The sequence below is a fragment of the Dendropsophus ebraccatus genome, chromosome 11, assembly GCF_027789765.1.
Source record: "Dendropsophus ebraccatus isolate aDenEbr1 chromosome 11, aDenEbr1.pat, whole genome shotgun sequence".
Classification (NCBI taxonomy): Eukaryota; Metazoa; Chordata; class Amphibia; order Anura; family Hylidae; genus Dendropsophus; species Dendropsophus ebraccatus.
In genome coordinates, this window is record NC_091464.1 from 59641893 (window position 1) to 59667452 (window position 25560).

Sequence of the window (25560 nt, forward strand, 5' to 3'; positions counted from 1 at the left end):
AGGATCTATAATGAAATCACAAATGAAGATTAAAGAAAAAGTCTATTCAGCTCCGTCCAAGATTCTTAAGTGACAGTCAGATAATAAATCTTTTTGGAAATGAACATAATTCACTGGAGACGTTTACAATGAGCCTCCATCCTGCCGCACCGTATACGGATGCCAGGATCGGTATAAATATTAGCTTTCAAGTTTACATAATGGGATAATAAAACTTTTCATCTCTAGGAAAGACGCAGGTTGAAAAGAACCCTGGGAGGAATATTAATCTGGCGCAGCATGCCATTGCTTTGCTCTCAGCGCACGTACTCCGCGGTCGTGTAGCTCCCAGTGTAGCTCCTCCGTTTCTGCCAAATTCATAATTATTTAACTATCGTCTCTGCAAGATTACTTACCCAAGCCGCAGCTTTGTCTTGCATTGATTCCTGCAACAGCTAACCGGGCGCTGTGCCAGGTCATTTCTCTGCTTGATCCTGCTCTTGGCAGCTCGTCTGATTCAGCAATTATATGGGTCTTAAAGGGCTGCACCTTTACAATACGAACTTTACAGTCAGGCTTATTTCCAATAAACGGTGTCAGCTTAAAGTCATAGCACCTCCTATATGCAGTCGGGTCATCGTTTTCACGACCATCCCCTATTCCAATTTTTATAGATTTCAGCTTTACCTGACAATAAATCCTTTAGAGGGGTTGGTCCTCCATTAAAGGCCGTATTACAATAATCCTGGGGAAGCGAGCGCCAACCTGTCTGGACAGCGCTCGCTTCTCCCTCATTCCCTGCTCGCTGTCTGTGCTATTACACACACAGACAGTGAGCGGGGAGCAGCAGGAGAGGCCGCCCTGAAAGATCCTTAGATTGTTCGGACGGGCCATTGGAGTAAGCATTGATTTGTGGCCACCGCTGCTATTACACGGAGCAACACGCAGGAGACCGTCGCTGCACAAATTGGGATCTTTCAACATGTTGAAGACCATGACCAGCCAACAACGTGCATGTCGGCTGATCATTGCCTTTTAACACGTCCTGTTACAGTGCATGATTATTGTCCGGAACTGTCAGTAATCAGCCAAGTAAGGCCAATCATTAAGTTCAATAGGGCCCTAATATATTATTATCTATTATATTATAGAGTATATTATCTCAGGCAGTCCAGCCACAATCTCAAGAATGGGGGTCTGATCATGTGTATGCACTGCTGCTCCACTCAATGTCTCAGGGAGCTGTCCAGTTCTGTTCTTGGTTATGCTTAGCATTCCCATAGATGGTGAATAGCACCCCAACAGGAATCCAGTTCATGGGGGGGTCCAAGTGATCATACCACTGACATCATACACTTCTCCCATATCCACAGGAGTGTTATTGGGTGGAAAATCCTTAAAGTGTGTTATAAAAAAAATTCTCAGCCGAATGGACTATTTGGGAGTAATTTTTACCCATATTTTATACTAAATGTGCTCCCGTGTTGCTGCAGTCGCAGCTGTAAATGGTCCTAGAAGGGTCCCATAGACCCAACCACCTCCACATGACACCAGAGCTACTGGCCTAACCACTGAAGGCACCCCAGGGTCTTAATAGCTGCATATTCTAGTCGGTTGGGTCATGCTTGCAATCCAGATAACTGTTGACTTTTATATTTAGAGGGTGAAAATTAATATATATAATATATATATAATTTCATTGGAATGCCACTGACTAATATGTATGCATAGCCATCATTCATAGTCAGTAGAGAAGTGTAGGCATCTTACCATTTTCACTTGATTTCTTGTCCTTTACACTTGCTGCTCCAGAACTTTGTCTCTAGATTCAGAAAAAAAGAGAGGATTATTGAGTATTTAGAATTAGGCATTATGTAGGTGTAACATAAGGGAACAAAATGTGAGTCAAAAATTCTGAACCTGTCCTTTCATGGAGCACTGGTTCTCATTGAGGAGATCCAGCTTATGTATGGAGGCACGCATTGCATCATGGTAAAAGTATGCAAATTATCTTTCTTCCAGAAACAAGAAAACTGTCTCTTTAGTGCCATCTATAGGTTATTCTATACATCCAGATATCCCCTGGTGTCCCCCATAGCCTTATGAGTAAATAAATGGTAAGCTTTTGGGTTTACTAGCCCAGGGTCTCTGTTTGCAACATTTGATATAATATAATATTATGATAAAATATATAAAAGGAGAAACTATATGGCTTATTGCACACAGGGTATATTTGTTTGGTTATGGATTAGCCTGTGTTTGAGGACTCCTCTACATCCCTATATGCAAAATTAGAGGGTCCGACACAACCCAACTTGAATCAACGGTGTCTTGAAAAGTGCATCATCGTATGGCATCGTTCAGACTACGGGCACTATCATGCATTAGCATGTCACATAAATAGTGTTACATTTCTGGCACCGTGTTGTACATCTTGCTATGAGATTGCATCAGCTGGTATCTTTAATAACCAAGCGCTGGCAGCAAGGAGAAAGGGCTGCTGATCGTGACAAGGAGCGTCCGCAAGATGACAGGAGAGCTGAGCCCCAGGAGCCACATCTATCTCAAGTAACGGGAGGTCATTCATTGATAATGCCAGCTGGAGGCAGAGAAATGTCGCTGTATGCCATTCCAGGATGCCAGGGGCAGAACAAGGAACCAAGGGGCACAGAAAAACAAAATACTGAAATTCCAAGCTAAAATCAGTGTCATATAGAGAAGAGAGGGCCCATAGCAAAGATTAAAATGGATCATAGATTATGGTGCCACTCAGGAGAGAAGGGTCTCAGCATCCAAGAGCACAACCACAGCTTAGACCCTTCTCTACGTGAGGCTCAGCAGCCATATTGTTTGCCACATGGTGTTTTTTTTTTTTTTTTTTTTAAATATGGCAGTCTATGTATAATGAATAGCTATATGGCTGACATGCCCCGACCTATACCTGCTCAGAGACTTCAAAAATTTAGTGTGAAAAGAGGCTGAACCATAGAGGGTCAAATTACAACCACAGAACCCTATGTGACAGCTACGGGACCAAAGTAACAGCCATAGAGCTCTAAGAAACCACTATAGAGCTCCAAGTAACGGCCATAGAGCCCTCAGTAACTGACAAATAGCCCCTAGTAACAACAGAATAGTAGCAGCCAAAAAACACCCAGAAATAGCTACACAAGACCCAGTAATAGCCCTAGACCTCTCAGTAACTACCATAGAGCTTCCAGTCGTAGTCAAAAAGCCTCAATTACTGCAACAGAGCCATCAGTAACTTTCCCAGAGATCTAATAAAGCCCTCAGTCACTGCCACTGAGTCCCCCGTAACAGCCACAGAGCTCCCACTAACTTCCACCAAGCTACTAGCAGCAACTATAGAGCTCCCAGTAATAGAGATGAGCACAAGTTAGGGAAAACATGGATACAGCCATAAGCCATAGGCTGTATCCATATTTTCCAGGACTTCCTAGGGCTGCATCCAACTTCTTCAGTCATCAGTATTCAAATGCTGAACGATCGTACTTGAGCATGCTGGAGTTGCGCTCATAAAATCACTATAAAGCCCCCAGTACCTGCCTAAAAAAGTCTCTTTTCACAGCTGCTTATATATCAGTGCAACAATCTGCCTATCAATTCATTAAATATAAGGCACTACATGTGCAAGAATATCCCTGTATAAGTGGTCACGGTTACACAACAGTGTGTGAATCCATCAGCAGAATACAGGCCGCCATTCACAGCACCGATGACAGGGTCCATCATAAACCATCCATATTCTCATCATAGCGATAGAGCTATCCATGCACTTTCCTACTATAATTGGATCTACCTACTGTACACCATCCACATAACAGGAAACACAAACTATTCTGTATTCCCCAATGGAACTATTGCATTAGATGTGGAAAAAGCCTTGATGCAGGTGTACGGGGGTGGAAATCTCTCCGTTCCCCTGGTGGCTGTGGGAAGAGGCTTCCAATTACCAACGCTACGAAAGCGAGGAACGTCCATGGGGTAACATTGTGAAGGATAAACAGTTTTGTTACTCTGTAGGAGGAAGCTTCATTTGTGTACCGCTTCCAGGCGTATTAATCTTTAATCGGGTGATTTAACGCAGTTTGGGAGGCACAGAGTTATGCAAGTGTATCCTGATTTATAGATCCACCTATAAGGTTAATGCCTCCAATCTATACAGAAGGAAAGCTGCATGGTAACTAATAGAGCTGCCATTACAGTTCACCCATCGGTCCCAGAATGCCAATAAAAAGGGCGCGTCATGGTATACTAGAAAACCTAGGAGATGGCTGTGCGATATATTCTTCAAGGGAGTAAGTACAATACAATGGACCTCATAGCAAGAATAAAAAAATGGTCCCTATTGCTTATTAATTTTGCAACAGATACAGTTCCATATAACAGATCCTGGGTATTAAGGTGTAGACTGATGATAGAGCTAGGCAGGAGAAATGGTAAAAAAGATTAATGGGCACACTAGCCCTCCTTGTTTGAAGGACAAGGTCTACCTTGACAGATCAGACTGATGATGACATTCTTCGGCATGTTGTAGCAATTAAAGTTACATGGTTTTACAAAAAGAAAGCGTCCTTGAAAAAAAAAGGGACATATTGAACACTTGTAGTGTGATTTGCATAGTTACAGCGCCACCTATCGGCAACTTTTTGTACAAAAACATTTATTTAATGAATGGTGAGTGCATCATCTGATGGGCCCGACATGTAATTCTTGTCTCATTTGGAGCAGCTGAATGTCCTGTAGAGTCTTCTAAGTTGGGGAAGTTTAATTTTGCTAACCCTGTACTTTCTATATACAATATTGTATATAGCCAACAGTTTTTACAAAACCCAGTTTAACATATTTCAATGTTCACAGGTGGACTGTGAATGTCCTAATTCTTTTATTTTATTTGTTGGTCTGAACTCTGTATGGGCCTCTCGACATGACACCTCTTCAACCCTTCTGCATCAATTCTGATAATTTTATTTACAGGGTTATTGGATACCACCATTTCATAACTGTGAAGATCAGAGTATATAGAATGGCGAGGGGGCACTGAACCAGTTACTTTGTTTCTCCACATGGACAGAGATCTCAGTCACTGTAAGTCATCAGGACCAATCCTGTGGGAGCTGTCACTTGGCTGATCCTGTTCAGGGCCTGATTGGCCGTCTGGCATTTCAGGCAAATGCAAGATGGGACCGCACCGTCTGTGGGCTGGTCCTCTCTTCCTCCTGGCCTGGCGATTCCCTCTCGTAGGAGGAAGGAGTTGTTGGGTCAGGAGGAAGATGGGACAGGTCATAGAAGGCCAGACTGTGCAGCACTCCAGGGAATCAAGGACACCTGTCCCAGATTCCCGGGTGAGCATCCCTTTCAATTGCGCATGTGCCTATAAGACACATATACACAAGATTGAGCGCAGATGGCAAAGGCAAATGGGCTTATATCCTTGGGTTGTATCCATGTTTTCCAGGACTCCCTAGGACTTGGCTGCACCAATCCCCCTTCCCCCACTTGCTTAACTTTTAAAAACTTTACTCTTTTCCACTAGTGAGTTATTAGGATAAAGCCGGCAAGTAAGCTACACTAACACCTACAGGGGTAAGCATCCGCCATTGCTCTGTAAATGGTATCTGCCAAGCATGTGCACGAGTAAGCTGTTTAATCTGAAAGTCCCCTTTCCCTGGACTTCATTTTGTAGCTTTAATCAATGTCTCCTTTTCCCATAACAAAGATTGAAAGAAACATCTAGAATTGTAACAACAAACGCAAATGAACGTCCCATCGAGTTCCAGATGCTGCATCAATCTTGGTAAGATGTATGGGGGTCGGCACTGTACTCTGTGTGCGGCCATGTTCTGCATCGGAGACTTGGCTGTACAGCTGTCACATTCTGTTATACGCTCTAACGTCCTCCTGCGCTAAACACAAGTGAGTGACAGCAGGACACGGCCCTGGTGATTTTGAAAGGAAAAAGTTCCCATCCTTCAGACTCTGCACCTTCAGCAGTGATAGATCTCCAGGAATCCACACTGTTAGGTAATTTACTATCATTGTAGAACTGAAGACAAATGGGAACAAACTCTTCTAAATCATTTTAAAGATGGGGGATGCAGAAAAATATGATAGTGGAGAGCCACAGAATGAGGGATGCTACTCTAGGAGGCTCCAAAATAGAAACCTTTTATAGGGAGGATGTATGCATAGCTGAAGCTTTGGCTGGCCAGACATGATGGGGATTGTAGTTTTGTAACAGCTGGAGGGTCACGAGTTTGACACCCCAAGGTAATAGAGCGAATTCCCAGCAGCAACCAACTGGGACAGGAAAGAACCTTCCAAACAAGCCTGGCGCAGGTGTAGGGAAATCCAGTATATCATACACCACCAAGGAGAATCTCCAAGTGGTATAATATCATGAACAGCGGTATTTATTAACAGGCGCATGCCTGAGGAAGGTGCTATCTTATTTGTGAGCCAAAACACGTTGTAGAACCTGTTGTTATATTGAGCTACTGAAAGTGTTGTGCCTACATATGCACAACCTGCACAGGTGAGCATACACTCTGTTCACCTCTTCTTCTTATTTTAAGCTGACCTTAATTACTGCACTAGAAGGTGCCCCGCTTCTGTCTTTGTGTTTTTTCAACCCCAATGTAATGGCACCAATTTACATGGTGGCCCAGTTGATAGTTGGGGAATCAGTAGCGGTGGTGGGGGCTTATGTTAAAGGGGTTATCCAGCGCTACAAAAACATGGCCACTTTCTTTCAAAGACAGTCCCGCTCTGGTCTCCAGCTTGGGCTGGTTTTTGCTGCTCAGTTCCATTAAAGTAAATGGAGCTTAATTTCAAACTGTACCTGAACTGAAGACAAGAGTCGTGTTTCTGAAAGAAAGTGGTCATGTTTTTGTAGCACTGGATAACCCATTTAACGGTTGGGGATCAGTAGGGGGGCAGTGCATATGTTGTCATTCTCTCTGGGAGTGCCACTATGCAAGGAAAAACTTTGAAGGGGATTCAAAGCTGCGCCCAGTCAAACAAAAATTCAGAAATGGATAGTACGGTATATAATAGGATTACCCTTTTAACAGCATGCTCATCTCAGTACAGATGTTCACTGGGGAAGAGTGGATCTGAATGGTCCTAACACCTTTATAGTCTGCCATAGGCAGCGGCTTGTAGGCAAGGGGAATGACAGCCACAGACCTTCACCTTGCACATAGGGATGAATCTCTAAGTCAAATTCAAGGTCGTTCTATGTTTTATGGTGCGTTCACACCTACAGGATCTGCAGCTGATTTTCTGCAGCAGATTTCATTTAAATAACTGAACACAGCATCAAATCTGCTGCAGATCTGCTGCAGATCCTGTAGGTGTGAACGCACCCTTAGGGTATATTCACACGGGCGGGCTCGCAGCGAGATTCTCGCTGCAAGCCCGGCAGGTCCTGTCAGTTCCCATAAACTACATACTTGCTGCGGTCTAAACGACCGCAGCGAGTATGTAATTATACCGCGCTTAACCCCTTCTACTCCCGCCGGCTCCCCCGCTGTAAGCAGCATACATTACCTGTCCTCGCTGCACGAGTCCGGCGTCCTGCTCTCCCGCCCGGCCAATCAGTGGCTGCGGCTGGGCAACACACTAATTGGCCGGACGGGAGAGCAGGACGCCGGACCCGTGCAGCAAGGACAGGTAATGTATGCTGCTTACAGCGGGGGAGCCGGCGGGAGTAGAAGGGGTTAAGCGCGGTATAATTACACACTCGCTGCGGTCGTTTAGACCGCAGCAAGTATGTAGTTTATGGGAACTGACAGGACCTGCCGGGCTCGCAGCGAGAATCTCGCTGCGAGCCCGCCCGTGTGAATATACCCTAAAATAGTTTTTTTTCTTGTAGTGTTTGATCCTTTAACTCCCAAAACATCCATTATGATGCATCATTGGCAGCATTGCATAAGGCCATAGGCATGGCCAACCACCGCACCTGGCAAACCTGAATATATGCCAGTGCAAGGGAAGAAGCCAAAGACACATGGCACCAGCCCCGCACAAATCCACAGAAAATATGAATATGTATATGAGGCCATAGACATCAATGGGGCAGTATTCTAATAAGGTAATTACTTTTTTGCCGTCCTAAATCACCAGAGATTCTGGCACTAAGGCCTTGTCCACATATTCGTTTTTTTCTGTCCACAATTGTGGGCAAGGTCTTAGTGTCGCCATGCCTGGAGATCTCGGGCATTTTTGATTTGGGGAAGTAAAGGGTTAATATCAGAATATCACGTGGTCTAAGGCAGAGTAGGGGTTATGTAAGGATGCCTTGTGGTTGAGAACAATGAACAGGTTAATGTCAGAGTCCCTACTGGTGTAGGGCAGTGAAGAGGTTAATGTAAGAATCCCTGATAGAAAGCAATGGAAGAGTTAGAGTTAGAGAAATTCCTGCGGATTCCATTGCTCGTACCCGCTCACGGGCGTGCACCTCTCTGCCCGTGTCATAGACTCCATTCTATGCATTGGTGGATTTCGCCATCCATCCAAAGAATGAACCGGTTCATTCTCTGGATGGCCGGTGGAATCCGCCGGTGCATAGAATGGAGTCTATGGCACGGTCGGAGATATGCTCTGCTGTGAGCGGGTACGAGCAATGGAATCCGCTGTAACTTCTCTATGATCATAGTGATAACTGCAGGGGAGGGATACAGAGGACTGTTCAGCTGTATAGACACACTGTTGTTTCTATGATCATATAGATAAGTGCAAGGAGGGCATAGAGAAGACTGTGCAGCTGTAACTGAATGGCCCCACAGTACTCTTTATGATCATATAGATGAGTTCAGCAAGGTATGAAGAGCACTGTGCTGCTGTAACTACAGGGCCACACAGTTCTCTCTATGATCATATAGATGAGTTTAGGGAGGGTATAGAGAGGACAGTGCAGCTATAACTGTATGGTCCCAAAGGTCTTTCTATGATCATACACATGCAATCAGGGAGGGTTTAGAAAGGACAGTGCTGCTGTAACCGAATGGCCACACAGTCCTTTGTATGATCATATAGATGAGTTCAGGGAAAAGACAGTAATAATACACAGTTTTCAGAAAAATCAAGCAGAGAGTTCTATAATTGCTCTGCCTGATCATAAAGGGGACAGTCAGCATTAGTGCAATGAGGCTCTAAAGTTCATCTGAAGTTTCATCAGGCTCTACCTGCCTGATACATGCTAAGTCCACATTTGGGGAAACAAAGGACCCATCCACTGCTGACCATGAACCGGTATATGTAGTGTCCCAGAGCAGGTGTGCCACTATGTTCTAATATAACCTGTTGGTAGGTGTTGTTATTTATCTCTATGCTCTGGGCTGAAGGATGCTTTGCCTGTTCCTGCCATTGGGTGTCTCACTTTACAGTATGTATTGAACAGCTTAATGTGCTGTAAGGGTTAACTATGGTTTACTGTTGCCCAATCCTTAATTGGGTACCACACTTGGTACGTTAAGCTGGGTATCACGCACCAAAGTGTAGTCTGTTACAGAAGCTTCCCCACCAATGAGTTTAGTCCCATCCACTACTATAAAACATCTTGTTAGTTTCTGAGTGGGGTCTTCTAGTCTAGAGGTGGATAGTGAGAGGAGTTCTAGCTAGTTGGTATATTACAAGAGTTATGCAGTGCTAAGGCTGGAAGATAGGGTAAATACCACATAGGGATACCATTCCTACGTCCAGGATTGACAATACTCAGGACGTTCCAGAAACTACATGATCGTCTGCAGTGGAGCAAAGAGCAGATAAAGCCGAAGTACTCTGTTAATCTTTGTTCAGCCATCTCGGGGAATATTGAGTGGCTAGCTATGCCCGATTGTGCAAGCCCAGAGCTCGTATCAGAACTCTGGCACTCTGTGATCTCTCTGGCAAGAGGCAGTATCTTCCTAAACTGTGAGTACGAGTATCTCCTATCATCATTGTCTGCAAGCCAAGTCGTCCCAACAGAATACTGTACCAATTAGACAAGGCCCCTTGGAAGCCCCCTAGCATTACTCCGAGTCAAGCCTAACCCAACTTTATCGTAACCTAACTGACAAGTCAAGTACAAAACACATTATCCACACCTATATACCTCAAGTACCCAGCTTAAAGTGACTTTGTCTGACCCCCTCAAACTGCTTGTACCGTCAGATAGCTGCTTTTCATCCAAGATCTGTCTTGGGATCCGTTTGGTAGGTGATTCAGTTATTGTCCTAAAAAACAACTTTTAAACTTGCAGCCCTGTGTCAAATTGGTGTTGCCTAGAGTGTGTGTGCCCGTCCCTCCTCCCTGCCCTCCTCATTATTAGGAATGCCTTGGGCAGGATTTTTCCTATTCATCACCTGTCTGAACACTGCACATGTGCTGGATCGTTAAGGTACCTGTGCAGTGTTCGCACAAGTGATGAATAGGAAAAATCCTGCCCAAGGCATTCCTAATCATGTGGAGGAGGAGGGACAGAGAAGCGGTGCAAAGCTTGTGCATACACACTCTAAGCCACGCCAATTTGAAACAGGTCTGCAAGTTTAAAAGTTTCAATATACCAAGGGGTGGGCATACCACTCCTGGCCACCGTGACAAGTGCCTAGTCAGTACCCCCAACAGCTAGCCCACTGCTAATTCCAAAAACTACAGTAGCAACCCTGGGTTACTGCATGCACACCTGGAGTTGTCACCATGCACAATGTAAAGTTAAGGATAGAGAAAATAGGAGCAGTGGGTCAGATTACCATACCAGATACTAATACAGTATATAGCTCTGCCATCTACTGTGAAGAGTGGATGTCACTCTCACTGGTTACGCACAAGAGAAATGCAATTTCCAGGTCAAATTTATCTCATGATTCTGTACCGGTGGTTGTACGTTGCCTTAAGAGCGATGGCACACGGGGTGCGATTTATTATGTTCCATTCATATAAAGCTTTTAAGGCTTTGTTAGGTTTAAAGAGTCGCTGGAAGCATAATGTCTGATTCACAAGACAAATCATCCTCCTGACATGTTTATATATACATAGGTGCATTAGTGTCTGTCTGTGAAGTCTGCCGCTACGTAATGGAGAGACCCTCATCATCCCCTCAGACCAATGCAAATTAATGGACGCATTCACTATGTGTCAGGTCCAGATGTGTCTGGTATGGCAGCTCGGCCCAGACGACCCAAAGGGTCACTGCCCAGTAAGAAGTGCAGCCAAGTAAGGATGTGGTCTAGTTGTAGCCATCCCAGCCATCTTACTGGCCAGATGCAATACTACAATGTTTCCTAACCTGCCGCTCTGTAGCTGGTGCAAAGCTACAACTCCCATTATGCCCTTCCTAAGCTTCCATATAGTACTACAGCGATTCACAAACTGCGGCTCTCCGCCTGGTGGGCATGATGGGAGTTATAGTTTTGTAGCCTTCCAATAGCTAGATAGCCAAGGGTTGGGAAACACTGCAGTACTAAGTGTAAGCTTATAGGAAGGGCATGATGGGAGTTGTGGTTCTTTAACAGTTATTAAACACTGCAGTACTAAATTAAAACTTAGAGAAGGCAAAGGCTGCTGCCAGGGTCTGGACTACAGCTCATGATCCGTATATATCTGTCTTTGCATTGTGAAGACCTCTGCTTCCTGTCAGTGAATGGGAACATTCTTCTTCAGAGGCTGAAAACCTGTACAGACCTAATACTTCTCACAGCTGAGGGTTTGGTACAATAGTGCAGACATTGCTCTATGATCTGGTATGATCACATGTTATGGCCATGGCTGCAGTCTATGGGGGGTCCTTGGTCCGTGATGTCATTGCTGAGCTCAAAAGCCAAATATTTAAAGGGAATCTGTCAGCTCCTGGGCCCTACCTGAGGTGCTAACAGTGTGCTGTAGCTGGCAGTGCCCCGTGAGCATGGTGCCTTTTTGGTAATTTTCCGTGCAGCGGATTATGTACAATCTTATGTCTCCTACTGTCACAGAGCTGTTGTTCGTGCCACACTTGTCATGCATCCTCCTCCCTCTTCATGAATAATCAATGCTGCCCGGCCTCCTGCTCGCTCAGCTGTCAAATTGCAGATCAGTCCTCTGTAGGGAGGTTATCTTTGAAAGAATCACTCCTCCCTAATGTGTTGGAGTGTGGTCTAGGGGTAACTCACCTGTCTAGTGACCTGCCAGCAGTTCATTCTCTGGTTCGAATCCCCTGATGGAAATTAAATATGTCTTTTTTTTCTCATTATTGTATCATTTTTACGGCTATGTTCACACACACAGTATTTTTGCTCAGTATTTTGGTCAGTATTTTGCAACAAAAACCAGAAGTGGATTGAGAACACAGAAAGGCTATGTTCACACACTGTTGAAATTGAGCAGATGGCTGTCATTTAATGGCAAATATCGGACGTTGTTTTAAAAAAAAACAGTAATTATTTGCCATTAAATGACAGCCATCCACTCAATTTCAACAGTGTATGAACATAGCCTTTCAGTGTTTTCAATCCACTTCTGGTTTTGGTTGCAAAATACTGACCAAAATACTGAGCAAAAATACTGTGTGTGTGAACATAGCCTTATAAAAGATACAATAATGAGGGGAAAAAAAAGACATCTATTTAATTTCCATCAGGGGATTCGAAACAGAGAATGAACTGTTGTCAGGTTTCTAGACAGGTGAGTTACCCCTAGACCACAGCTCCAACACATTACAGAGGAAAGATTCTTTCAGACATAACCTGCCTACAGAGGACTGATCTGCAATCTGACAGCTGAGCGAGCAGGAGGCCGGGCAGCATTGATTATTCATGAAGAGGGAGGAAGATGCATGACAAGTGTGGCACGAACATCAGCTCTGTGACAGTAGGAGACATAAGATTGTACATAATCCGCTGCAGGGAAAATTACCAAAAAGGCACCATGCTTACTGGGGGCTGCTAGCTACAGCACACTGTCAGCACCTCAGGTAGTGCCCGGGAGCTGCAGATTCCCTTTAACCAACATCCTCTCCATAAAATGTAATAAATATCATTATATACTAAGGAAATAGACCTGCAGAGGGTTATAGAAACACATGGGGGATATTTATGTCGCCCTCCCTAATAGAAAGAGTCTCCTTGTTTGCCATGGCAACCAATCATAGCTCCCATAGCAACCAATCACAGCTAATCTTTTACTTCTCATGTTGCTATGGTAAAATGTCATTGGTAGCTGTATGGGAGCTGTAATTGGTTGCTATGGGCAAGAGAGAATCTTACTCTAGGAGAGCGCCATCTCCCCTGCAAATTTAGGGGGCGCACTAGAGTTGCATTGGGTCCTGTCGAGTTATTGAGGATGCTACATCTTCACTGTATCACAGCTTAGGGAAACCCTAGTACCGATTTTGCAACCCCCCCCCCCTAGCTAAACCCCACCCACTTTTTAATGGCAATATGTCACCTCTAATGGCAGTATTGAACCCCTGACACTGTTGCAAAAAGTACAAGAAATGGATGCTTATGATTCATATATATATATATATATATATATATATATATATAAGGGATGGTCTGCTAAACCCGAACGCTCGGCATCGGATTACCGCTGTTTGCCCGCTCCGGATACAGCGGGAGGACCGCCTGGAAAACTGGGATACAGCCTATGGCTATGGCTGTCTCCCAGTTTTCCAGGCGTTTCTCCCGCTGGATCCGCCCGCTGCACGGAGCGGGCAGACAGCGGTAATCATTGCAGATGGTTCGGGTTCGTACAAACTCGGTTCGGACCATCCCTAATATATATATATAAAGCCATTTTATCGGTCATATGAGTGTCAAGTAGACATGGCCTAGGCCCACAAAACTACATTTTTGCTCAAAATGTCTGAAAGCCCCCGTATACATTCAAGAAAAGTTGTCCAGACCTGCAGTTTTCGATGGGGTTGATTGTCTGTCTAATGTGTACAGGGATCTCTCAATTCTCCCCCAACAGAGGACGTTGGGAGAGAGAAGGATCGGACATGTTGGATTTCACCTGCCTTACACTTTTGTGTTTAGGAATATGTCAAGTAGTGACTTTCCTGCTTTCTCCCTATATTTGGATATGATATGAACAATCAGAACATTCAAGATGAGATCAATAATACCGTCAGCCAGGATAAATACCCGCTTGTCCGTCATAGCCATATTGATGCCAGCCATTGTCGGTGCCCCATATTGATGCCAGCCATTGTCGGTGCCCCCCATAAACATAGCTCTGGTTTTCAAGCCAGACATCATGAGAGAAGGAAGAAGAAGAGTTGAACTGTAACAGGACAGTCCACCAGAATTGGGGGCAGTGGGTTGGTGGACAAAATAAGGCAGACAGAACCATTTCATCAGCCACTGACGCTTTAGCGCCTGGACTGTCAACATCAGAGGAAAATCTCATTTATAAGAAGAAGAATAAAAAGGAGCCGGGTGCAATAAGTTAATTTACACCTACTTATGATGGATGACATTATAATTAATGAGCAGCTCCGCAGCACATGATGCTGCTGCACCTAAGCATTGACTGATGTAATGGGCAGCGCTGCCTCAGGGCCGGGAATATGAGCTGACTTTAACCCCCTAATGACTATACTGTTTAAGGGTACGTTCACACGTACAGGATCTGCAGCAGATTTGATGGCGCAGATTTGAATCTGTAGCAGATCCGCAGCAGATTTGATGGCCCAGAACTGATTTGCTTTGAATCTGCAGCTTCAAATCTGCGCCATCAAATCTGCTGCAGATCCTGTACGTGTGAACGCACCCGTAAAGGTTATTTATTCTTTTGCAACTTCCTGGAAAAAATATGAATAAATTGACAACTGGGTGTTACCAGTTTCCTTGACAAAAGGTGTGTGCACCTAAACAGCTCTGATTGGACAGTGTAAGAATACATCCCCTACTGTTGTCAATTTATTCATACGTTTCTACAGCCCCTTGTCTTGTCAAACATAACATGATGGCAAATGATACCAAAATGCTATAACTTAATTAGATTAGAAAACCTCCCTAAATGATGCAAAAAGCTACACACATGGTTATAGGGAGGGGAGGGGCTTATGTGTAAGACTTGAGGGTGGAGCTTATGCAGAAAATATTTGAGGTTGGAGCTTATTTAGCAAAGATTTAAGGTTAGAGCTTATGTAGCAATGAGTTGAGGGTTTGATGTTTGACACTGAGGCAGGCGTGAATCCATGGTGGAGAGTTCCGCTGATTTTGCTCAGAGTGACCTGGCCCATGTGCAGGAAAGACTTGAGGGAGGAGCTTATGCAGAAAATATTTAAGGGAGGAGCTTATGTATAAAAGATTTAGGGATGGCGCTTATGTATGACAGATTTGATTGTAGAGCTTAGGTATGAAAGACTTGAGAGTGGAGCTTATGCAGAATAGATGTGAGGGTGGAACTTATATAGCAAATATTTAAAGGAGGAGCTTATGCAGAAAAGATTTGAGGGGGGAGCTTATAAAGGAAATACTTGAGGGAGGAGCTTATGTAGGAAAGATGTGAGGGAGGAGCTTCTGTAGGAAAGATGTGAGGGAGGAGCTTATTTAGGAAAGATGTGAGGGAGAAGTTATGTAGGAAAGATTTGTGCTTGAATTATGGGTATGAAAGATTGAAGGATGTATGTATTTCCACTTTAAGGTTAGGCTTATATATACACTTTTTGAGGGTGGGTATCATCCAGCTCTCATCATTCATCGCTCCGTCCTTCATTAACATCCCGGAGTTGTCATATACAAGATTTCATGCCCATAAAATGACATTCTCCCTGTAGAATTATTAGTGCAGAAACGCGTCTGCATGGCCCAGGCGGTAATAACAGCGGTAATAAGCCCGCTCCTTGCCAGTTTGCTCCTAATAATGTGCAGCTATTAGGGAATCGCTTTATGATTTTAGAGGCAACATGAAAAACTGTGTCCTGATGTGAACCAGGTCTGTGGAGCACGGCACAGTCTCTTACATTTATTACTGTACAAAGCTTTTATCCTTCACTTGTGACCATATTCTTCCAAATCGGCGTCTGATAATCCAGAATCATACATTCGTGATTATTTAAAATAGTTTTAAAATATATTATACATACAAAAAGTGATCAGGATTATTCTAGGTAAACTGTATTAGAATAAAGCAAACTCAGCTCTGCTACATCTATAACTTCCTTCCAGATGTAATATAGTAATAATAGAGCCATATAGAACTGTAGAGTGAAGTAGGGACATGTCCTCATCCTCCGGGGCCTGCAGATTATTAGCGCCCGGTATAATGCGGGTTCATTAATCAGGAGGCCGCCGCCGAGCTCATCATTATCATCCTGACACTTGTGTCATTATACCGTTGCCTGCTAATACTCATCCGACATATGTTCCGCTATCCGGCTCCAATCAGTTTACGCGGGCTCATCAAGGGAGCAGGCCCTTATATCTGTGAGAGACGTCTCCTGCTACTTGTTACAGCGGAAATCATCAGTAATAGAGATTAACCCCTTCCTGAGCTATTCAAGTAGTATTCAAAATATCCCTTTAAATTTATCCTGGATGTCAACAGAATGACAGTGATAGCCAATTTATAGAGTTTGTATGTTTTATTACTTCAAACAAACTAAAAGTTAAAGAACTGTGGCCCCTATAACTGATGTTTTATATTTTTATATATTTATTTTTAAGAAATGTTTACTTACTAGATTACTAACTCCTGCCTATGGCAGGCTGTAATAGTGGGTTCTACATGGCAACTATGGAGGCCTTCATAGGGCCCCTGACTGCCATTACAACTAATCAACACCTTAGGATTGTGTTCCCAAAAGTGACATGGGCATGGCTTCTAGCCACAGTCACCAATGACCATAGCATCTGAGTGGCTAAAAGACTGGCAATCGCTGTAACTCACTGACAGCAGTTGCCCAGGTATGAAGCATGAAGGGGTTAAAGGTGCAAATACTTTTTTACTGTAACAGTAAAAATAAAAAGTTTAATATTCATGAGTATTAACTACCTGAAAGTTAGGACTTTGTGAATCACCTGCTGTCCCATTAACAGATGCCAGTCTCTTGGGGTATGTGTATTAGCTCGGCACATATAGACATTGGCACCCGTGTCCCTCTGTTGCCACTAATGGCTGTGTTAGGTACTACAAGTCTGCAGTGGTCCCAGCAAGGTTACATATCATTAATGCTGCATGCAGATACTGAGCCTCCCCTGATGTCTATATAATATGTGTCACCATTCGAAAAGACATTACACTGGGGAAGCTGTCTGTGTCACTAGTGCTGCAGCCTCCCTGGTGTCTAAATAATACATGTTACCATTAGAATAGACATTACACTGGGGGAAGTTGTCTGTGTCACTAGTGCTGCAGCCTCCCCGGTGTCTAAATAATACATGTTACCATTAGAATAGACATTACACTGGGGGAAGTTGTCTGTGTCACTAGTGCTGCAGCCTCCCCGGTGTCTAAATAATACATGTTACCATTAGAATAGACATTACACTGGGGAAATCTGTCTGTGTCACTAGCTCTGTAGCCTTCCCTGATGTCTATATAATACATGTTACCATTAGAATAGACATAACACTGGGCGGAGCTGTCTCTATCAGTAGTGCTGCAACCTCCCCTGATGTCTGTATAATACATGTTACCATTAGAATAGACATTACACTGAGGGAAGCTGTCAGTGTAAAAAGCGATGTAACCTGTAGCAGAGCGAGGGGGATAACTGTCAATCATCTCTCTGCTGCTGATGCCAGATGAAAAAGACAGCTTCCCCAAGTGTAATGCCAATTCTAAGGCTAATATGCATTAGAATAAACATCAGGGGAGGCTCTGAATCTGCAATACTGCATACAGCAGCACTAATAATATGTTAATGTGCTAGGCCAGGGTTTGAGTAGTCCTGCAGTTCCTGACACAGCCATTGGTAGCAGCAGAGAGGCCATGTCACTCCTTACTGTAGCCCCTCAGTTAAACAGCTTTGGGTCATTGCACTAATAGCTCATATTATAGATAAGGGATTCGACTTATAGACTTGCCGGCGCAATGTGATGTCAAACTTATAGACTTCAACATGCCAAATTTTATCTAATTGTGACTGTGTTCAGTCCATTTCCCAAACTGTCTGCAGAACTAACAAACATTGCTCCCCATGGTTGTGGTCAGCGTGTAGATTTATACACTACATATGGCCCATTGAAGCCTATGGGCTAGCCGGCAACACATTGGGGTGGAAAATCTATATTCAATGAGATATATCAACCTGCACCATAAGAGAGGGCACAAAACATAATGTGAATGTAGTAAGCCTTCTTTATTGCTAACAGTACAATCCACTATGTGGAAGAAAAGAGGATGAGACCAGTATGGATGACCTCCCTCTCCCCAAGACTCCCATGGTATAGATGTCCTTGAATGAATTTGTTTCATAGGCATTGAGGCAGGATTGAAGAATTACAATGTATTCTTTGTATATTATACAGTCCGCCATCCAATAGTCCAGCTGTAATTTCTAGAACCGTGCGTCCATACAACATGACCTGGTCAAATTCTCAATCAGGTTGATGGATAGGCATGTATAGAGAATTAGTCCCATATAACACAAAACCACTCTGCACTACGAGCCTTTCATCTTCTCAGAAAGGTCACAATATACTATAGACTTGAAGGGAAGTTGATAGATCATGTAAATACAGAACCCACCTACAGGGGGAGTGGTGGGAGGAAGAAGTCCTATTACATACACAAAGCTATTTTCCACCATACAGGAAATCCCCCGATGACATCATTATATAGGAAATCATGCCGATGACATCATCAGGATTCCAATTTCTGCCTAATTTAATAAATACAAGAAGCATTTCAAATAAATGACAGCCTGGGAACATTAGTGGTGCTGTTTCTGGAAGAAAGTGGCCATGCTTTTCAAAGCCTTGATAACCCTATTAAAAGGGACTGTCTGGTTCTGAAACCGCATCTGCAAACACAAACTTATTGTATTAGAATTGAGTAGACGGAGGTCATCTTTTGAAAGCCTAGTACAGTATAAGGACATGCTCCCCCACCAGCAACTGTTAGGAGATGCAACAGCCGGAGTGCCACAGCTTGAGGACTGATGCTATAGAGCAGGGATGGGGAACCTTCCGCCCTCCAGCTGTTTCAAAACTACAATTCCCATCATGCCTGGACAGCCAAAGCTTTAGCTATGATGGGAATTGTAGTTTTGGAACAGCTGGAGGACCAAAGGTTCCCCATCCCTACTATAGAGTGTCTCAGTCTGTCCAGCATGTCCATGAATTATATGGACGGTCCTTTGACTTCAATAAGAAGCATGTAATGCTTCATCTCCCCTGTGGTGGTGCTGCTGCTGCTGATCGCCTGGGGTCTCTATGTAATGATCAGCTTATAGTTAAAGGAGAGGTCCGGACTCAGGGGTGTTTTATAAACGGGAGGGCATGGGGGGGAGGGACAACAAACTGCACTAACTACTTACCTCTGGCTGTGCCCACAATCTGCCATGTGACCGGCTCCGGGCCCCCCGCTGGGCTCTGGGATTTCCTGTGCTGCCGACGTCACAACCTGGCTGATTGACAGCTCACTCAGCCAGTCAATGACTAGGACAGGATGGCGCTCCAGTCACTGATTGGCTGAGCAGCCAGTCCATCAGCTGGGTTGGGCATTTTCCCCCTAAGAAACCCTTCCACCAAAAAGACACTGGCCACAGTGGAAACCCCCTTTTAGACATCAGACAGAGAGGCATTTGGTCTTTATATATAAATGAACCCTTTTTCCTCATCCTCCAGAACTCCGACCCCTCTTTGGGTAAGAAGGGACGATTCCGAGTTGGAGGTTGACTTTTAAAGACGGTAAAATCGATCCCGCATGAGGACTATAGGATTGTAATGCATCAGCGAGCTCCTCGCGGATCAATTCAGTAGACGGGTGATAAAAATTGACAAAAATAGAGTGCGCTGATCTCAGCAGAACCGGCGGCGAGCGCTAATGAGGACGCGTAACTACCGATAAAACTTTTTGTTTGGACAGGTAAAGTTGTCATACATCATCCTGTCACTGGCTTATTGTTTAGAGAAAGGAGGCAGCGCCCGGGGCGTGATTGATGGCTCCTCTATGGAAATGACATTCCAGCCTCGTGAAAAACTCACGACATTAATTGAAATTTATGGAAATCGCCGGAATTGATTTGAATAGAGAAATTTCTAAATTCAAAACATAATTTGGATGGGAAATCCTTGAAAGATAAATGGTGGAGGATAAAAGTCACCGCCGGAGGGACGGGGGGAGATGCCCCAGGAATATCACATTCCCTGCCGTACCCACAATGCACTGCTGTTCTGTATTCTCTGAAGGGTTCATTGGAGGAGAAAGTTCTGAGTTATTGTAATTCCTGTGTAATTGTTTATAATCAAGCAAATTAGAAGACTCCCGGGGGAAATCTCTGCAGAAGCAGAGGAGGCTCCGGTGTCTGGGTAACAAGATCTGTGCGTTATGGTCCTGTACCCCGAGAGTCAGCGTCCTGTACCCCATGTATCAGCATCCTGTACCCCGAGTGTCAGCGTCCTGTACCCCAAGTGTTAGCATGCTGTACCCCAAGTTTCAGCATCCTGTACCCCAAGTGTCATCGTCCTGTACCCCAAGTTTCAGCATCCTGTATCCCGAGAGTCAGCATCCTGTACCCCAAGTGTCAGCATCCTGTACCCCAAGTGTCAGCATCCTGTACCCCGAGAGTCAGCATCCTCAACCCCAAGTTTCAGCATCCTGTACCCCAAGTGTCATCATCCTGTACCCCAAGAGTCAGCATCCTGTACCCCAAGTGTCAGCATCCTGTATCCCGAGAGTCAGCATCCTCAACCCCAAGTGTCAGCATCCTGTACCCCAAGTGTGAGCATTCTGTACCCCAAGTTTCAGCATCCTGTACCTCGTATCAACATCCTGTACCCCCAGTGTTAGCATCCTGTATCCCATGTGTCAGCGTCCTGTACACCAAGTGTCAACATCCTGTACCCCAAGTCAGTGTTCTATACCCCAATTGTCAGCATCCTGTACCCCAAGTGTCACTATCCTGTACCCCAAGTCAGTGTTCTGTACCCCAATTGTCAGCATCCTGTACCCCAAGTTAGTGTTCTGTAACCCAGTTGTCAGCATCCTGTACCCTATGTTATTATCCTGTACTTCACATCAGTGTTCTGTACCCCAAGTGTCAGCATGTCATAGCCCTGTCCCCCAAATGTCAGACTGTCACTGTTCTGTACCCCAAATACCAGTGTTCCATCATCTTGTCATGTATACAGTACATCGCTTCACATGAGGAAGAAGCCGGATTGGTGTTGAAACGTGTAGTGCTGTATACATTTTAATAATATTTAACAGTTTATTGCTATACCTGATTCCTGCGTGTGACCTGCGCCTGATACACCAGTGGTTACATAGTGCATACCTCCCAACCATCCCGGATTCCGCGGGACAGTCCCGTTTTTTGGGTGCTGTCCCGCGGTCCCGGAACGGCCTCCCGTGTCCCGCATTAAATGTGTCCCCAGCGGAAAAAACAATAAACCAGTAACTCACTTGTCCGCCCCAGCAGCTCCTCTCCTGGCAGAGCGCGCACTCCCGTCATCCTCAGGGGCGGGCAGCGGGGTACAGAGATACTGACTGTGCCGGAAGTGATTCATGACAGAGGCTGCAGGTCACTTCCGGCACAGTCAGTGTCTGTATACCCCGCTGCCCGCCCCGGAGGATGACGGGAGTGCGCGCTCTGCCGGGAGAGGAGCTGCTGGGACCGGCGGACAGGTGAATTACTGGTTTATTGTTTTTTCACTGGGGCACACTAATGGGGGGGATTGGCTACTCTGTGGGGCGCTATATGGGGGATTGGCTACTATGTGGGGCGCTATATGGGGGGATTGGCTACTATGTGGGGCGCTATATGGGGGGATTGGCTACTATGTGGGGTGCTATATGGGGGGATTGGTTACTATGTGGGGGCGCTATATGGGGAGATTGGCTACTATGTGGGGCATATAATGGGGCATTGGCTACTATGTGGGGCACTATATGGGGCATTGGCTACTATGTGGGGCATATATGGGGGCATTGGCTACTATGTGGGGCACTATAATGGGGGATTGGCTACTATGGGGGGCACTATATGGATATGGGGGCATAGGCTACTATGTGGGGCACTATATGGGGGCATTGGCTACTATGGGGGGCATTGGCTACTATGTGGGGCATATTTGGGGGCATTGGCTACTATGTTGGGCACTATATGGGGATTGGCTACTATGTGGGCACTATATGGGGGCATTGGCTACTATGTGGGGCACTATATGGGGGCATTGGCTACTATGTGGGGCATATTTGGGGGCATTGGCTAATATGTGGGCACTCTATGGGGGATTGGCTACTATGTGGTGCACTATATGGGGATTGGCTACTATGTGGGGCTCTATATGGGGGCATTGGCTACTATGTGGGGCACCATATGGGGCATTGGCTACTATGTGGGGCACTATATAGGGGCATTGGATACTATGTGGGGGATTGGATACTATGTGGGGCACTATGTGGGGGATTGGCTACTATGTGGGGCACTATATGGGGGCATTGGATACTATGTGGGGCACTATATGGGGGCATTAGATACTATGTGGGGCACTATATGGGGGCATTAGATACTATGTGGGGCACTATATGGCGCATTGGATACTATGTGGGGCACTATGTGGGGGATTGGATACTATGTGGGGCACTATGTGGGGGATTGGATACTATGTGGGGCACTATATGGGGGACTGGCTACTATGTGGGGCACTATGTGGGGGATTGGATACTATGTGGAGCACTATAATGGGGGATTGGATACTATATAGGGCATTTTGGGGGGGATTGGATACTGTATAGGGCACTATTCAGTCAGCAGCATGTGGTGATTGTAGGAGAGTGGCTATGGAGGGTTGCTATGGGGGCGTGGCTATGGAGGGTTGCTATGGGGGTGTGGATATGGAGGGCCGCTATGGGGGCGTGGCTATGGGGACCGTGGCGCACATGTCCCTCTTTGCAAAAGTTGGGAGGTATGATAGTGGAGGATCGCGTTCTTCAAGTATCAGCGTGTCACTGTCCTGTAGCCTGCATCCTGTGTCAGCGTGTCACTGTCCTGTAGCCTGCATCCTCTGTCAGCGTGTCACTGTCCTGTAGCCTGCATCCTGTGTCAGCGTGTCACTGTCCTGTAGCCTGCATCCTGTGTCAGCGTGTCACTGTCCTGTAGCCTGCATCCTGTGTCAGCGTGTCACTGTCCTGTAGCCTGCATCCTGTGTCAGCGTGTCACTGTCCTGTAGCCTGCATCCTGTTTCAGCATGTCACTGTCCTGTAGCCTGCATCCTGTGTCAGCATGTCACTGTCCTGTAGCCTGCATCCTATGTCAGTGTGTCACTGTCCTGTAGCCTGCATACTGTGTCAGTGTGTCACTGTCCTAAACCCCAGTAGTGAATGTATCCTTGTCCTGTACCCCAAGTGTTAGTATCACAGTCCTGTGTCCCCAATATGATCACCCTGAGCCCCAAGCCGGGTGTCAGCTCTGTCCTGTACCCTAAGTATTACTGTGCCGCCCAGTGTATTATCGCTCTATGGCAGTGCCAAATTTCCATATATGCCAGCTCTGTGCCCCAACTGTGAGGGTATCCCTATCCAGTCCCCTATATCATTCCATTATACATGTATTATACGAATTTCAGCTCTCCGGTATTCTGTGTCTCCCACAGATAAAGTTTCATCAGACGTTCAGCTGCAGACACTACAGCCGGCATCTTATAGGGTCACGTCTATGTATATAACCTCAGTATATGGCAGTGTAACCCCAAAAGTGTGATCGCTGCAGATTACTATATCATTCATTTCCCATAGCCCCGGTGGGATTATTAAATATTCATTCTGTGCATTTCATGCATCAATAGGAGACTTGTTACCTGTGAATGCAAATCAATGGCTATGAAATATTCACGCCTGCCGCTCACTTAGGATTCACACCTTGCATCCCTTCCATAATCCTAGTGCAAAAACATGAGTTTCCATTCAAATGCAGCTATCACCCAACCTAAAATACTGGCAGCAAAGGCAAATCCATCTTCAACAAGTCCCTGCACTTGGGGGAACACTTACGTGAAGAAACCTAGAAACTAAGAGACAAAGACACTCAACCGTGAAGGCAATTACTGCATAATCCGATCGCAGATGCAGCAGAGCTGAGTTTGTCATTTGGTGCAACAGATTGTAATATCACTATACATGGTTCACAAAGGACTGCAGGTAAAATCGACTGCATTCACCTAAGTCAAAAAGGCGCAAAGGGTTAAAGAACACATTCAGCTCTGCTACATCTATATATGTATATATGGTATCATTACAGCACAGGTATTGTAGTTTCCAGCACCTGACAAATTATTATTAATATTTTTCTTTTTTGCATGTGTGCGGTGCTGCAGACATCTAGTCTTGCCATGCTTTTTCTTAGAAGAGGGAATCCTGGCTTTGTGATCACTTACCTCGCTCATGGTTGCTTTGAGATGACAGTCCTTAGGTCTCCACCTGGTTTTTACACTGAAGGACGCGCGGCTAGAGCTGTTGTAATGTACTAAGCTTTTTCTCTTAAAAGGGGCTACCCTGTGGCATCACTATCCCATCAAACCAATAGGAGTCCTGCAGCTGACAACCATTTAGTCTCAGCATTTCATGCAAAAGTCTGAGGGGACACCTAATGGCCAGTGGTGGAATTACAGGGTAAAGCTGCAATGTGCTGAGTGAGGCTGGAGAATGTTCATTGTGCCATAGAAATAGCTGTAATACAGGATGCAATGGCATTCTGCAGGGGTAGGGAGTGCCAGGGTATGGGCACACTATAGCATATCATATAGGATTACATGCTCACAATCACTATACTCACTGTATATGTATACCCGTACAGTATAAATCCATATGGTGCTGTATAATGGAAGCTAGATGTTAGATATACGTATAGCATGGGGTACACCACAGACCCCCTGCTATCCCAGACTTGTGACCATCATTAATCATGTGCGTTAGTTTTACTAGGATGTTGTATAGCACCAAGATTACATTCAGATTTATATGGTGCTTTTATTTGGTCACCGTATGTTGGTATTATTTGAGCACTGTATGGCGGTATTCACCTAAGGACTATAAGGCATTGCTGCCTAACAGATTACATTAGTATTTAGGCAGGAGGGTGAAAACATTATTTAGTCAATGTATTTACTTACCATGTTAGTTTTATATGAACACAACATGGCGGTATTTACCTAAGCAAAGTGTGGCACTGTATAGGAGTGTTGTTTCACCAATATATAGCGGTGTAATTTGATCACTATATGTTGGTATTATTGTCAACGTCTAGAGGTATTTATTGGCGTTACAACTTATGGTGGTGGCAGCCACTCCTGAATATTTCATTGCTAGGAAAAGTAAAGATTTATAATATAGTGGTACCTTGGATTACGAGCATAATTCGTTCCCGGGATTGTGCTTGTAATCCAAATCACTCTTAAACCAAAGCAAATTTTTCCATAAGAAATCACT

At 44.9% G+C, this 25560-nt stretch overlaps 1 protein-coding gene across 1 annotated transcript in view; it reads right to left on the reverse strand.

The window, feature by feature from the left end:
• The window catches only part of PCP4 (Purkinje cell protein 4), a 51605-nt gene extending 26987 nt beyond the window's left edge, over window positions 1-24618 (reverse strand). Inside the window, exons 1-2 of the mRNA XM_069945875.1 lie at window positions 24510-24618; window positions 1750-1801 (exon numbers count right to left, since the gene is read on the reverse strand). Of these exons, the coding sequence (XP_069801976.1) occupies window positions 1750-1801; window positions 24510-24518 (61 nt within the window). The 5' untranslated portion in view covers window positions 24519-24618. The remainder of the gene's footprint in view (window positions 1-1749; window positions 1802-24509) is intronic.
• Window positions 24619-25560: the final 942 nt, after the last annotated feature.